Below are 14,916 nucleotides of genomic sequence, written 5' to 3'. Positions count from 1 at the left end.
GTTCCCCAGGCCAGGTAACCCCCTAGTGGGTACAGACCAAGTCTTTGAACCTTCAATGGCCTTTTGAGGAAGTAATAGGCATGTTAACGATATCTTGTTGCCAACGAATGCCATCAGTCCAATATGCTCTCCGTTGAATGAATCCGCCTTAGTCCATATCGCCCGTTCCACGTCTCGTCCTCCGACGTCCTCCTCAATACCTGCTTTTACGAGTCGCAGCTGTCCATGGCCACCCTCTGCATCTGATCCTTCCTTCTTTGGCGTAGGGTCGGGTTGCAACCAGTCCGAGCCCTCGGCTTTACCTTTCAAACTTCCACGCTTCGCTGAGGCTGTGGGCTGTTGAATCGACAGTTGCCGGACCTTTTCGTCCAAGTCCCTTCTCTTCGCCCAATGTCATAGCCTGGCGTCTTCTGATTGCTCCACGACGCTTTAGCAGAGGCACGTCCGAGTCGGTCGTTGTGTTTGAAGCCGAGTTTTCTTCCTCACTTGACTGAGACTTGTCTAATTCAGACTCGCCGCTCTTGCCCTGCTCTGGCTCTAGATACCTCACACGCTTCAAAGGACTGAGCTGTGAATCAAGACTGCTGAACGGCATCGCCGAAGGACCGCCGTTACTTCCCCCTGGGCGATGCTCAATCGGTGTGCCATCTGTCGTGCATAATCCAAGGCTCACGAGTTTGGCAATGTCCATATATTGGAAGATGATTTTGCATAGAAATGCCTCGTCTCGACGATACCGGCGGTATTTGATGCCGATCATGCGGACATGTTCCTCTTTATCCCAGTCAAGCGTAACATCGTGCGTTTTATCGTCGTCACTTCTGGCACCCCCTTCTTCCTTTCGCTTCCAGTATGAATCCGGGCTCATCTGGGCAACATGTACAGCTCTGACGATCCTAACCTCGATTTGTCCTCGCTTCCCGTTGGCAGGTGTTAAGTTGTCGTCGGCCATTGCTTGCGTAAGGTCGGCCACTTCCTGCTCCATTTTCGTTGACGGAATGTCAGGATCTGCCTTTGAAATGTCCATTCGACTCAGCAGAACATCAATCCCCCTCTCTGTAAATACCCATGGACAGACTGACATGTTGGGCGCCAAGTCATGCTCCGCGTGGTTTTGAGTCTCCAAACCATCCAGGAGAGTGCATCGACCGTCAAGCACGTAGCCTTTTGCGCTGTATGTGCTACGCTCGGGGTCCACGACAATAACACCCGTGCATTCAGCTGTCTTGTTGCCATCGATAAACACATAAGCGACATAACAAATCGGATCTTTTGTTTTCCCACTTGTTTTTGATGACTCGCAGTCGATGGCATCTCTTGTATCTGACGATCCAGCATGTTGCGTGGAAGGTCTCAGTTTGTACCTGCCTTGGCTCTGGGGGACGTCTCTCGGTTCAGGAAATGGGAATTGCGGCTTGACTCGAATCCGGAATGTGACACCGTTTTTGGCTTGGATTTTCGTTGAAATGATCCCTCCACTCAACAATTTCGTGCCATACGTGGCGAAGGGCACTCCGTCAACCCCTTCGACCAAGATCTCGAAGCCTTGTGTAGTAGGCATCGTAGTGGGAGAAAGAGGCGTTCTTGAGCGGTAATAGCTGGGCTTGTTTGGTCTAGTTTAGCGGTGAAAATCGGTGAAAATCGCAAGAAGCCGATGCTGATGGTATTTTGAGACTCGGCAGAAAAGAAACCACTGATTCAAACGCTCAAGACCCAGGGCGCCACCCTTCCCCCCCCCCAAACATCGGGCTCAGTGCCCTCTGCTAACGACACTAGAACACACTACCCTGCACAAATACTCCAGCTGCGCATGCTCTAGGTCGGCTTTGTCTCGAATAGACCAATGCGTAGGTAGTCCCTTTGTCGAGGCAGTCTCTTTCAATCACTGACCAGGTCTGTTATCCCGCTCTTTAGGACTTACAAAGGAATGAAAAACGGCCTCGAGACCTGGTTTGAACAGCTGGCAAAATGAAATTCTGTCCAACAATCCTCATCGGCCTGGCGTTATCTCGTATCCCAGGAGGACCTCGGTCGAAGAGCCTTCCCACCCCCGGTTACCTCCAGCAGATAGCATGAACCGGCAAGCCGGATCTAGATAAAGGTGTGACACAACTCCAGTCCGATGACCAGGTACAATCAGGAACGGGACTGTCGATCGTTGGGACTGTGACTCTTTTAAATCATATAGTCGCAGTATATCATATGAAGCGCATATTAGATGGCGCCCGTTAGGCATGGCCTTCACGGACGTCACTGCACCACTTCCATTTGGAAATCGAAAGACTCGTTCAGGCCCCTTAAGTCCTTTTCGTAAGTCATACTCTTCCACCGTGTTGTTTCGTCGGCCTGCGTAGATGAAGTTGCCATCAGGAGACCAACATGCGCTCAGACACCAAGGAGGAGTGTTCCGTGGTAGGATACGCGCGACTGGCTTAGACTGTCTCCGGTCCCAGACACGTATTGCCCCATCGATGGATGTCGCAAGGAAGGTCGAGTCAGATGTAGGCGGTGCTTCGCTGTCCTGGGTGTCGTTCCGGCTGGCTTCTTGCTTTTCGAGGTCATCTGCATGCGGCAAGCCATTCACGAAAGGCTGTTCAACAGTGTTAGGAACGCCGTTGGCGACTTCGCCAGCGGTGTCTGAGGGATTTGGATGGTCTTGAGCCGGAGATACGGCTTCATGTGTCGGATTTGCAGAATCCAGCATGGGATGATCCACTAGTTCTTCTGGCTGTGGACCGTTTGCCATTGCGCGTGCCATTTCATCGTCCTCTTCTCCAAAGGCGTCGTTGAGATCACCACCATTACCCAAAACCCCGCCAGCTCCGCCTCCGAAGAGGTCGTCGTCATCGTCTCCAAATAGAGAATCCGGAGTAGCAACCGTGGGATGCTCTTGAGCATTCCGACTTGGAACCTCGTTTTTGACCCCGTTTGTAAGGGGCTTACCATCGTTGGATGAGAAGGTACCATTGGTTACAATGACTTCTCCCGATTCGGCCGGTACAGGCACAGATGACAGCGGGCGAGCTTCGATAGAAGATATCTGGCCAGCGCTGGCGGCGAATATGGTGCGTACTTGGCCGGTATTCAAGTCCCAGTCTAAGACTGTTTTGTCCCAACTTCCGGATAATAAGCTTCTCTCGTCAGAGGAGATGGTCAGCACTGAGACCGCGGATGTGTGTTTCTGCAACAACGCGACCTCCCTGCCTTCGTCGTGTCTGATTGATTGTAGTCTAATGGGACCTGAAGCGGTACCAGACAGCAGCCATAACGCTTGACTTTGACAGGCAAGGGAGTAAACAGGGGATAAGGTTCGAGTGGTACCGGGGCGAGCGTCCCAATTCTCCCAGTAAGTCATCAGAACCCCAGCTTTCACGACACTGTCGACGAAGGGGTGCCGTTGGGCCACCGTAAGGGCAAGCTTAAAGTTGACTGAATCAACCCAATTAAACTTGCGAATATAACCATCCGAGCCCCCAGTAAAGACCCATCTCATATCTGCAGTAGTGGTGACGGCATTGATTGATGTGCTGTGGGGGGCAGCGATGGTTGGGACGATATCATAGGTGTGTGCTTCAAGATATTCGGGGGAGATGTTTGAGCCCATTGCAGCTCCTCGGGAAGAGTCAACTTGTGTGGACGCAGCTGGTTGAGTGCCTTCTTGTGTTGCGTTCGGTTCACCGGAAGCATCCTCATTGTCGGATTGCTCAGATTGACTTTCAGCATCCTCTTCCTCCTCGCCATCGCCCTCAGCCTCGGCCTCAGCATCGCCGTCGACATCTAGATCCCCGTCGCCGTCGCCATCGCCGTCCACATCTTGATCCACGTCGCCGTCAGCATCGCCGTCAGCATCTGCATCTGCATCTGCATCATCCAGATCTTGCATGGTTTCATCACCATCGTTGTCGAAACTCCCGTCCTGAGATCGGTCGTCATCCTCATCAAATGCAGGCATTCTGCTGGCTCATGGCCTGTAGGCGGCAGTGTAGATTTTCCAGACACAGCCAAATATCTGATCAAATGAATAATCGTGAAAGCGCATCAATCGAACGTCAATGATCTCAAGATCGTTCATCTGAGGTGGAATTCCCAGACAGTGAGGGATCCTCAAAGCAGCAGATCGTACTATTCTGTCTGAGGCTTAGCGTTGACCTCGGGTATATGATTCTCCGTTCCGTAGTTCGTTCAAGCAAACAGTTGCCGACCACATTGAGACGGTAACTGTGCTGGTCGTCCGTCAATGGACTTCACGTCGTTCCAAGATACATGTCCTCTTGTTTTCTATCGATATTGTGAGTCGTATCCAGATGACAAGGCTGAGTACCTAAGCAGGTATACCGCCGACTCCAAGATCCCCTTTTCCCGTCCAGTCAGTATCAGACTACTATCGGCTCACTTTCTTGCACGTCCCCTTCAGTCCGTGGAAAGCGGACAGGTTGTATTCCAAGTCGAAGTCTTGTTGTCATTCCGAAAGAAACTCTTTCAGACGACAGCCCACGGTGCCGTGGACAGAAGCTAGACTACTGCTGGAAACACTTCACCGCCCCGCGGGACCATCATTGAGCTATATCTGGCTGGTTTGACGTCTGGGTTGGTGTCCTCCTGCTACCACTAGCATAGAAACCCCTCTCCTTCAAGTGACGCATGCTATGGAACCTCCAGATCCTAAAAGTCTTTTAGATTGTCTCTTGACTTGGAACCGTTCTGACTCCAAAAACCACGTGCTCATCTCTTGACGCAAAGTCTTCCTTATTGCACGTCCGCCTTCCGGATCTATGTCTTCGCACCTGTCAGCAGTTCACATTCATGCGGCCCCCTCGTCACCCTGACTTGAGTATAGTAGCTTCGGCTCATTGCAATCTTGTGTATTGGGGGCGGCTAAGAGATACCGGTCACATCAACTGCCTAGCGTTCTCTCAGACACGTCTGCGGCTTCAACATCATGGTGTCTGGACGAGAGTCAAATCATCGCGGACGTGGGCGAGGGAATCATCCCCGCGGTAGAGGTGTTGTTGGTATTGTCACCCTGCAACACCGAGGCGTGTCATTCACACCTCTATCCCCCCTCCCTCAACCCGGCTAATGACTGACACCCTGATGAAACAGACACCCACAATTCTTTTACCTTACTTGACGATGGACGTGAGTCCAAGCCCACACTTAGCTTCCAGCACCTCGAAAGCCTTGTCCCTACTTTTCAAGGATTAAAATCCCTGTCACCCCTCCTTCATTGAACGGAAATGTGCTGACGACTCACCAGAAATGAATCCAGGTCTGTCAGAGCGCTTCAAAAGCGGTCGCCGCCATCCAAACACTCGCAATGCCCCGGAAAATGCTTTTGACGATAGCCCAGGTCCCACTCTCACTTTAGACATTCGTGACTACAACGCAAAACAAGAACAGATCCAGTCCACTTCAGACAAAGATGCCTGGCTTTCCCAGCCTGAGATCCCGACAAAACAGGAACTAGCAGTCGGAGAAGCCAGTCTCCTTCCGAACAAGATTGACAGCCCATACAAGAGCAAGGACAGATACCTCAAAACTCACTATGCACTACTTCGGGAGGATGCTCTCGGTTCCCTTCGCGATGCTCTCCAAGACTTCTGCCAGGATCCCACGACTGGTGACACTGTGAAGTTCTCAGTATACGACCAAGTCCACATTGTTGGGTTTACTTTTACGCGACGAGGTGTTGCTGCCAGAATCCAATTTTCAGCGCATCGGGCAGGAAGACGCATCAAGTGGGCCAACAGCAAAAGACTTGTCAGTGGCAGTATTATCGCTCTCCTACCCGCAAAAACCAAAGTCATAGATTTGAATGACATGGTTGTGGCCGTCGTCGCAGCAAGGCCATTGGCAGGGGTGATGTGTGAGCCCCCAGAGATCGACATCTACTTCGGTCAGCCTGAAGATATTCAACTCGACCCACAGAAAGAGTGGCTCATGATCGAAGCAAAGCAAGGATACTTCGAAGCTTACCGTCACACATTGAAGGCATTGCAGAAGCTAAGCCAAGAGACGTACGTGCATTAGATGCAAGGTATGCCTTGCTGCGCTAATACATCTTAGATTCCCCATGTCTGATCATATCTGCCATCTTTCCCCTTCTGTCCTACCTCCTTCATACGTCCATGAAAATCCCACTCTCGACCTGAGCGCGGCTGCAATCCCGGCGCAGAAGCAAGAATACTCCAAAGTCGACGTCACCAAAGATTGGCCACCAGCGCCCACCGATTCGCTAGACGACACGCAATGGGAGGCTTTGAAAGAGATTCTCACCCGGCGACTAGCTATTGTCCAAGGGCCCCCTGGTACGGGAAAGACCTATGTCTCGAGAGTTGCACTTGAGGTTTTGCATGCCAATCGAAAGACGGCTTCAGACCCACCAATAATCATTGCTGCTCAGACGAATCACGCTCTCGATCAGCTTTTGGAACATGTCTCGGTCTTTGAGCCTAATTACATTCGTTTGGGAGGCCGTTCTACCAATTCGGAAGTCCAGAAGCGGGCTTTGTATGCGATTCGGAAGATGGAGAGACTCAGACCTATTCCAGGTGGCCTGCTCGGCAAAACCAACAACCTCTTGGTTAAACAAACAAACGCCATGATTGCGATGTTGGAACCTTTTGTTATGTCCGGTTCAGATCCCTGGTCCACCGATCAGGTGTCTGGCCCCAGGGTGCTCGAGAAACTGGGGGTAATCAACGCGCAACAAGCTCAATCACTCGAAGACGGTGCCTCGGAATGGGTCTCAGCAACCCCCACAACAGAGGGCCCCATACATTTGTGGCTGGATAAAGCACTCATTCCATTCGAAGTCAAGTACACAGAGGAGAATTACGGCTTCGAGGAAGCTGAGGATAACGATCTCGAATTTGAGCAGCTCAGAGAAAACGAAGACTCCACGGGAGTCAATGACGAGGAGGACATCGAGTTGCTCAAAGGCCCGTGGAAAGTACTTCACGACAGATTCACTGTCCAAACTCCGTCAGCCGCAGATCTTGCTAGAGCCGCAAAGTTACTGGACACTGTTTCGGACTTGTGGAAAATTCCCAACTACTTCCGAGGCCCCGTTTACCATATCATTCAGTCGCGAGCGAAGGACGCAATTGCCGCCAAGTTCCGCGACGCAGCCGTGGTTTACAACAAACTCGTTAAAGACCATCTTACTGGCAAATGGGAACAAGATATCGTCTATCTCCAACGAGCCTCGGTTGTTGGCATGACCACGACTGGTTTGAGCAAATACAGACCTCTCGTGGCAGCCCTTAAACCTAAGATTATCCTCATCGAAGAGGCGGCCGAGGTGTTGGAGGCTCCTGTCACGGTCGCATGCGTGGAGAGCCTCGAGCATCTCATCCTTGTGGGAGATCATCAACAGCTTCAGGGTCACTGCAGCGTCAAAGAACTAGAGGACAAACCTTTCTATCTGAACGTGTCTCTATTCGAGAGACTTGTCCGGAACAATATGCCATTCAAAATCCTACTCCACCAACGTCGAATGATGCCCGAATTTCGCCGACTCATCTCCGTCCTCTACCCGGATTTGAAGGACCATGCTAGTGTAGCCGACCGCCCGGTCGAGCCCTGGGGTATGGGCACGCTCGCATCCTTTTTCTTTGACCACGAATGGTGGGAGGCGAAAGATGAGTCCCTTTCGACGTATAACTCGGAAGAAGCCAAATTCATTGCGGGGTTCTACCGCTACCTGTATAGGAATGGTGTCGACCCTGCTAGGATCACCGTACTGACCTATTACAACGGACAACGCAAGCGCATTCTTACTGAGTTAAAGGCCTTCCCTGAGTTTTGGGCCCCTGGCCAGCTCAGTGTGAAGACGGTCGATTCATGTAAGCGACAGTCTCGTTAAACCCTGCTCTTGCTTGTCAGCCCCTGATCTGGTTCTCTTTAATGGGAGACGCTAGGTGCGGTCACTTGTGGCCTTTCCCTAGAATCCTGTTCAACTTCGAAAGGTATTGATTTTGTTGGTGACTTTGATACTGACCTTGCCATAGACCAGGGAGAAGAGAATGACATCGTCATCCTGTCACTCGCCCGAAATAACGAGGAAGGCAAAATTGGCTTCTTGTCCAACGTCAACAGAACCTGTGTAGCTCTTTCACGTGCGAAATACGGCTTTTACCTCTTCGGAAACGCTAAGATTCTCACGAATGGAAGTAACTTGTGGCACACTGTTCTCACACTGCTCGAAGAAAGTCCCAGACGCCGAGGTGATGTTCTCCCCATCCAGTGCAAACGCCATCGCAGAACAACCTTGATGAAATATCCAGCAGACTGGGAGAATAACGAAGGGGGGTGCATGCAGCCTTGCGACACGAACTTACGCTGTGGTCACCCCTGCCCTCATCCCTGTCACCAATACTCTCACGACAACGTCCACTGCACCCAGGACTGTTATAAAACGCTGCTGTGTGGCCATCATTGTAGCGGCAAATGTTCTCAGATATGCTATTGCGATTGTGAGGTTTTTGCGAAGTCCGATCAAGCTGGAGTGATGGGAGATGGGCCTGTTGTGTTTGCAGAAGATATAGTAAGATCACAGATCAATGGTCAGAAGCTTGCTTATGATGGCAGCGCATCTTGCTTACCTCAACAGGGCATTTCTGTCGATAATAGAAACGATGTTGGCCTAGCACCTTTCTCAGCATTGGGTCTTTGTGTTGATGTATCGCCCTCGACCTGGCCGGGACCGCCGAATCAAGGCGATCGGAGAGCGGCAAGTTGGGAACCGGCATCACGGAAGACTGTAAAGACTTATTCTTTATCTCCACAGAAGCAGGGTGAACTCGGGAAAGGCTGGAAAGACTTTGCCAAAAGGGGTTTCGTTGCTGATGATGAACGTCTAAATACGCTGACGATGCAATCTCCCTCTGGCCGGCACCAAAGCGGACTTCCCGAGGTGAACACCCGACATTTTCCTCCAAATGAACCATCGGTTGCGTCTTCAAAATCCCAGTGCGAGAATCAGACAAACTGCTCTCAGGTGTCACCGGTTAAGAGAGAAGCCGTTGTAGCCATGAGCAATGGCAGAACAAGATATTTGCACGAATACCAACTTAGATCGTCCCACAGCAGAGGCTCATGGCGTACCGCGGCAGTCCGTGGTCAATTTGCAAAGGGTAGCAGTTCCACTGTCAAAGAATTGAATCAAGTCTCAAACGGTCAAACTGAGGCAGAAAAGTCAGACAAAGCGAGAGTCGTGCGACGCCGTGGAGAGGCGCAATGAACCGATGGCTCCAGAACCCAAACAGCTGATATCAACAGAGTATAATGCCAAAGACAAGAAGATCACCAACGGTATCATGGATGATTTGAGAGAGTTTGATGCTTATTTCCGCAACCCTTGATTGGCGGCGACGGGGACGACAAAACGACAATGCCATGGGGCGCTGTTGTTAGAGCGTGAGCGGACGACACGGCAGATTTCAACCGACCACGCTATCGAGCTATTAATAGAGGGGAGTCGTTGGCACCGACGGGTGGGTGCAGATCACCACAAACACGTCACGATTAGTAAACAAATCCAATCAAGCGCCACAACAGTTCACGGGTTTGTGTGTAAGAAGACGTCCGGGATTCAGTTGGGAAAGCATTGTGAGCTTGCCTATGGCTATGGCATCGAGGGATGGAGAAAGGACAGTGGCATTCTGCACCTTTATGTGAATGTATCCTTGGTTTCATTCGTATTGGCTTCATCAAATCATGAGCTGATATGGACAAGAAATAGCTTTACAGTATTAAGAGCCTTCAAGTAGCTTGCTTTGCGCAACACGTTGATCTAGACAAACAAAGTTCCCTCAGGCACGACCATTTCGTCTTACCTTGTCCTTTCGACGCAGCTGTGCATCAAAGGAACAGAAGGTACTTTCGTCTTTCTTTACAGATGTCAATGCGTCCTCCATGACGCGAAGCGGGATATGGTTTCATCCGTCGTGACCGCCAGGAAACCGAACTCCTCTGCTGCTATGTACCGGTATGACGCCCTCAGAACCGCCCGATCCAAGAATCTTAGCAATTCTCGCTCGCTGGGAATGCGCGCTGAGATGTAGGAAATGACATCGCTTGACTCGTCGGCTGCAGGAGCCTCGCGTACAATCGGCTTTGCAGCCGAGTTCGCGAGTCGAGCGAACGGTAGCATCGAAATTCGATTCCAACTCCGACGCTGCAGGGAGGAGGTGGATGGATGGATGTTCTGTCTCCCTCTAGGTGGCCCTGTTGAAGCAGGAAGCCAACTGGCCAATTCCGCCCGAGCCTATCCATTCAATCTTGATAAATTTTTCACCCCACCTCAAAGTCACAGCAGTAGGAGTCCTAAAGCCACGGCCAGTGCAGTGCTCAGATAGCCATACCGACTGGTGGATAGTTCCGTTGAGTCGGATGACAAAGAAGAAGTGGTGAAGATCAGGTCGCTGGTGATCTGACTCGAGTTGAAGCAGTTGCTGGCATTGACTTCGGGGACGTCTTCGGGTTCAGCAAAGGTGATGTCGACACAGTTGTACAGCGCGGCGCCGTGGACTGCAGTCTCGATGAGCTGGATCGTTGCGTTGTCGCCGACATTGACGGTAACATTGGCAGGAAGAGGAACTTGGGGGAAACAGAAAGATCCTGGGTATGGATCTTTGCTGGGCCCGATGATTTGAACTCCGTTGAGCATGACGTTGGACATATTTTGTGGGGTTGTCCCCAGACCCAAATTGATGTAGATGAAGGCTGTTCCGTGGCCTTGGAACCACCCAGGTTGGAATGCGACCGCACCACCTTTTACCGGCCATTTGGTACGATTTTGCGAGGTGGGCATACCACCGCCTACCAGAGTCATGTCAGCAACCCCTCGGGATCAGGACGAAATTTGTCCGGAAGTACATACAAGGATACATCCATTGCATTCCATACGGATAAAGGTAGTCCTGTTCAGCCACAGACTGTCCGATGGCATATTGTCCTAAGCCATGTGTTTCTACCGTTGTGCCATTCGACCGTAGATTGTCTCCCCTCCAACCAGGATATGTTATGACCGTGTGCGCAGAGACGAGGCCGAGAAGCGAGAGCAGGACAAGTGCCATTCCCGCGGTCGATCTGCAGGGCATCCTGTGAGCGTCCGTCTCTTCGTGTCGATTTATTTCCTGAGGACTGCGGAAGCAGCGGTGTCGGGAGGAAGATTGCACAGTCAAGTGTTCTTCGAATGTTGCTGAGTGGGTGGCCTATATGGTCAATGGAGACGTTGGAAGACAAGGCCAAGTCGGTCGCAGGCGGCGAGCTTCTGTCAAGGTGGAAGACCGTCGAGGACCCATGATAACGGCATGGGAGTGTTATTTAGGTCTTTTCCCCTGTGGCCTGTGGGATGGGCAAACGGCGATGGGGGTAATGCAGGGCATGATTAGGCCAGACCAGCAGCCGCCCAGAAATGAGGCGTAGAGACGCCGTGACTGGCTTGCTGGGCTCTCGGGACGTGAGACCTGTGTGTAGGGCGAGCTGTGAGTGGTTTGTGAAGATGAGTGGCACTTTTCGGAGAGTGTGAAAGACAGCAACAGGGTTGACTAGGTTGACAGGTCGGGAGCGAGTTGTGATGGCGCATCTGATTCGAGGCAGGGCACCATCAAGCACCGAGAAGCACCAGCTGGTCGAGGTGCATCTGGAGGAGTCGATTGGATGGCTGCTGATGGAGGTGGGCGGCGGTGGCCAGCGGGGCCAGCGGGGGCCGCGGCGGAAAGCAATGGACGGAGCTGGCTGGTGAAGTCCAGTCTCCTAAGCGCCGAGTTGTGACAAGGATCTTCCTCGCTTTCTCATCTGTCACCCTCACACCTGCCACCTGGGCTGTTTCCTTCCCCGCCGCCCACCATCTCACCACCATCGTCGGAGTTTCCCCTTCGGCTGATCATTGAACTCCGACCTCTGCACGAGGTACTCGGCGGTCCCTATCTCAACACCACGCATTGCAGGCGGCTGCACAGATTGCGGGAGTCAGGAGAGAAGCAATCAATCACTTTCGCAAGCCGCCCAGCAAATGCGCTATTACGCCAACGCCACGCCACCCGTCAGTCCCAGCGAAGAATGCCATCTTTTCTTAGGTCTTACTTCGGACCAGGTCCTCCGTCCCTATGGTGCAGATGGAGCTACCCAGTGCTTCTGCCAAATGGCGGGCCTAAAGAAAGGCCCCGCAGCACCTCTATCGATCCCAGTGTGCTGCCAAATGTTCCTTGCACTTTGTCACGGTCCCCAGTTCTCATAGAGCCTGTTCGCTCCTGCCCATCTTCGGATTAATAACAACTGCTGCCGAGTCCAGCTTTGCCGCATTTGGCTTTTTCTTAGTCTCGGGAGACTGCCGTATCAAACCTTGGATTCGACGAGGCTAAATGCTCCCTTCTTGACCCTCTCTTCCGTCTCATCTTCAACATCGACGCCTTGGTGATCAACAGAACGCTTTGATATGCTCCATCAATTCAGATCCCTTATTGTCTTTAGAGGCTCTTTGACCGCCGACTGCATGTTAGTTTGTCCGTTTCTCTTCGACTTTTCGAATATGGCTCAGGTAAGCCAATTCGAATGCCTTCGGACGAGTGCAAGATCCCCCTTCGCTGCCTTTGCTTTCAAATAGGTGGAAATAAAGCCATCATTGCTTATAAATAAGAAATCGGAACGGAAACTTGGAGAGTGAGAAATGTCTATATATTGCGTCAACTCGACCGGAGGAGATCAGTGTCAACAACATCATCTGTTAGCAATCTCAACAATATCTCCAGAAATTACGGAAACAGGCACCGGCGACGAATCCGCAAATCCTCCAAGATCGACATGCCATCTTTCTTGGTGACAGGAGCCAATCGCGGCCTTGGAGTAGGTCAGAAACCAAAACATTCGAGGGGCTCTACTGACACCTCTCCAGTACGGTTTTGTGCAGTGTCTGGCCAAGGATCCCGAAAATACCGTCATCGGCATCGTGCGGGACAAAGCGGCTGCAGATAAGTCTGTTGCTGCCGATGGCCTCAAGAACGTCACCATGATCCAGGCCGAGGTCACCAACTATACATCGCTGTTGAGCGCCAGAGAAAAGGTGGCTCAAATTACTGGTGGATCACTCGACTATTTGATCAACAACGCCGCGTGGATTGACCGAACAACCGCCGGCAAGGGTCTGGACGACTTCGAAGATACACCGGAAATCCTGGATAGGGGCCTGGTCGAGTCTTTCAACGTCAATGTGGTCGGCGTGATCCATGTCACCAACGTCTTCCTTCCGCTCATCAAGAAGGGTTCCGCAAAGAAAGTGGTCCTTATCTCCAGTGGAATGGCCGACCCGGATCTTGTCAATTCGGGGATTTTCGCTGACGGCCCCTACACCATCAGCAAGGCTGCGGCTAATATGGCCATATTCAAATATAATGCAAAGTACAAGAAGGAAGGCATTCTTTTCTTTGCCCTGTCGCCTGGCGTAGTGGCAACTTGGATGGAAGAAGAAGGAGAGCCCCCGGTGATCAGTGAACTGAGAAAGAATGCTCCGGGTTGGAAAGGACCTCTGACCCCGCAGGAATCGGCCGAGGCCTGCCTGAAGGTGATGCGCGAGTTCAATGTGGAAGAAAATGGTGGCTCTTTTGTGTCTCACCACGGGACCAAGCAGTGGTTGTGAAATTATGAGGTGATGATGGAATAGGTCGAGCAGAATGGAGTAAGTGTAAAAGGCCATTAAAAGATCCTGTGCTCTATCACTCGGCTGGGTCTTGGCGGGCACGCTTTGATAATTATTTTCAAATCGTGGATTAATAGGGTCACGTACTTCTGTGCCCATGTACATCGATATGCCCTGCAGCTGCAGATCACTCTCCGACACAAGATCGAATTCCTCCGATATGTGCGCGCGGTCTCTGCGGTCTAGGAGCCTTGTGCAGGAATTTTCCGGCGGCCGTCTCCTTCATTCACCTAGCGATCCTCTTCTTGCGCTTTCCTGCCCACTTGGCCCTTCCTTCAGAGTTCCCCCTTGAGGCTCAGATCACGGGTGTGGCTCTCACGATGCCGCATACAAGTCGCAAGAAAAAAAGTCTCCACAACAAGAGGAGGGAAATTTTGGACGATGACGGTTGGACGAGAATCACATCCAGCTTCTCAGCGTCGCCGCCGACAATCCAGACGCACTCGACTCACAGCGAGTCAGAGCAGAACTCGAACTGGACTGCTGGTGGAGACGCCATCAAAGAGCTCTCTCCACCGATCTCCCTCCCAATGTCGGTCGCCAAAGGATCAACGCTTGAGACAATGCGGGCGCAGTTCGCCGGCATTGAGGTGAGATGGCGGGAAACAAACCTCTGCAAGATGCTTGAACAAACGCTGACAGACAAGATCTGGACCGGGAAATGTAAAGTATCTAACTGTGCTGTTTTTGGGACAGGCAGCTTTTGCGGTGATGCGGTTCATTGGATTGACAGACACGAGTCGGCATATTTTCAACTGGCGGCCTTCAGAACCGTGGTCAAAGCGATGGAACGATTGCAGGCTCATCCTCTGCGAGCGTATGCCCAAGAGCCATATTACAATGATCTGGATGGCCTCTTCCTGGCCAGCCTCAACATTACGAAAGTTGACCACCCAAAAGGATTCGAACTGCTTGATCGGGATTCGTTCGTCTACTCTCCGGCTGCCGAACAAGAGGTTGAGAGCCAGATCATGTCTTGCGGTCCACGGATATGGCTGCACAGATCTTTTGGCCACTCGCTTCTGGGGAGCCAGGAAGCAAAGGCAAGCTTTGAGGCGAAAACTAAGTTCAAACAGGGCCACGAGCACGCAGAAATGCCTGAGTTGGTTCTCAAAAACTTCCCGTTCCATGGCTCAGTGATGTGGTGGCGCAAAGACGATGGCATTCCGGGCCATGTCCAAGCCTCATGACAATTTGTATTAACTCAGGCTCGA

The 14,916-nt window shown here is 51.8% G+C and overlaps 6 protein-coding genes across 6 annotated transcripts; 3 read left to right on the top strand and 3 right to left on the bottom strand.

Moving 5' to 3' along the window:
* Positions 1-298: 298 nt before the first annotated feature.
* Positions 299-1,561, bottom strand: Z519_09819 (uncharacterized protein; the record flags this gene model as incomplete). The annotated part of the gene is made up of 1 exon (XM_016767540.1): positions 299-1,561. The coding sequence occupies one exon, from the start codon at positions 1,559-1,561 to the stop codon at positions 299-301; it is 1,263 nt and encodes a 420-aa protein (XP_016616332.1).
* Positions 1,562-1,990: 429 nt separating this feature from the next.
* Z519_09818 (uncharacterized protein) lies at positions 1,991-3,952 on the bottom strand (the record flags this gene model as incomplete). The annotated part of the gene is made up of 1 exon (XM_016767539.1): positions 1,991-3,952. One exon carries the CDS (start codon positions 3,950-3,952, stop codon positions 1,991-1,993), a length of 1,962 nt encoding a protein of 653 aa, XP_016616331.1.
* Positions 3,953-5,259: 1,307 nt separating this feature from the next.
* Z519_09817 (uncharacterized protein) lies at positions 5,260-9,365 on the top strand (the record flags this gene model as incomplete). Its single annotated transcript, XM_016767538.1, has 4 exons — positions 5,260-6,017; positions 6,067-7,847; positions 8,013-8,313; positions 9,191-9,365. The coding sequence occupies 4 exons, from the start codon at positions 5,260-5,262 to the stop codon at positions 9,363-9,365; spliced, it is 3,015 nt and encodes a 1,004-aa protein (XP_016616330.1).
* A 947-nt stretch (positions 9,366-10,312) lies between these two features.
* Positions 10,313-11,105, bottom strand: Z519_09816 (uncharacterized protein; the record flags this gene model as incomplete). Its single annotated transcript, XM_016767537.1, has 2 exons — positions 10,313-10,824; positions 10,886-11,105. 2 exons carry the CDS (start codon positions 11,103-11,105, stop codon positions 10,313-10,315), a joined length of 732 nt encoding a protein of 243 aa, XP_016616329.1.
* Positions 11,106-12,810: 1,705 nt separating this feature from the next.
* Z519_09815 (uncharacterized protein) lies at positions 12,811-13,642 on the top strand (the record flags this gene model as incomplete). The annotated part of the gene is made up of 2 exons (XM_016767536.1): positions 12,811-12,852; positions 12,902-13,642. 2 exons carry the CDS (start codon positions 12,811-12,813, stop codon positions 13,640-13,642), a joined length of 783 nt encoding a protein of 260 aa, XP_016616328.1.
* A 380-nt stretch (positions 13,643-14,022) lies between these two features.
* On the top strand, positions 14,023-14,892 carry Z519_09814 (uncharacterized protein; the record flags this gene model as incomplete). The annotated part of the gene is made up of 1 exon (XM_016767535.1): positions 14,023-14,892. The coding sequence occupies one exon, from the start codon at positions 14,023-14,025 to the stop codon at positions 14,890-14,892; it is 870 nt and encodes a 289-aa protein (XP_016616327.1).
* Positions 14,893-14,916: the final 24 nt, after the last annotated feature.

This window comes from Cladophialophora bantiana (assembly GCF_000835475.1).
Source record: "Cladophialophora bantiana CBS 173.52 unplaced genomic scaffold supercont1.16, whole genome shotgun sequence".
NCBI lineage: Eukaryota > Fungi > Ascomycota > Eurotiomycetes > Chaetothyriales > Herpotrichiellaceae > Cladophialophora > Cladophialophora bantiana.
The sequence above is the reverse complement of the archived record's forward strand: the minus strand, read 5'-3'. Positions and strand labels throughout refer to the sequence as shown.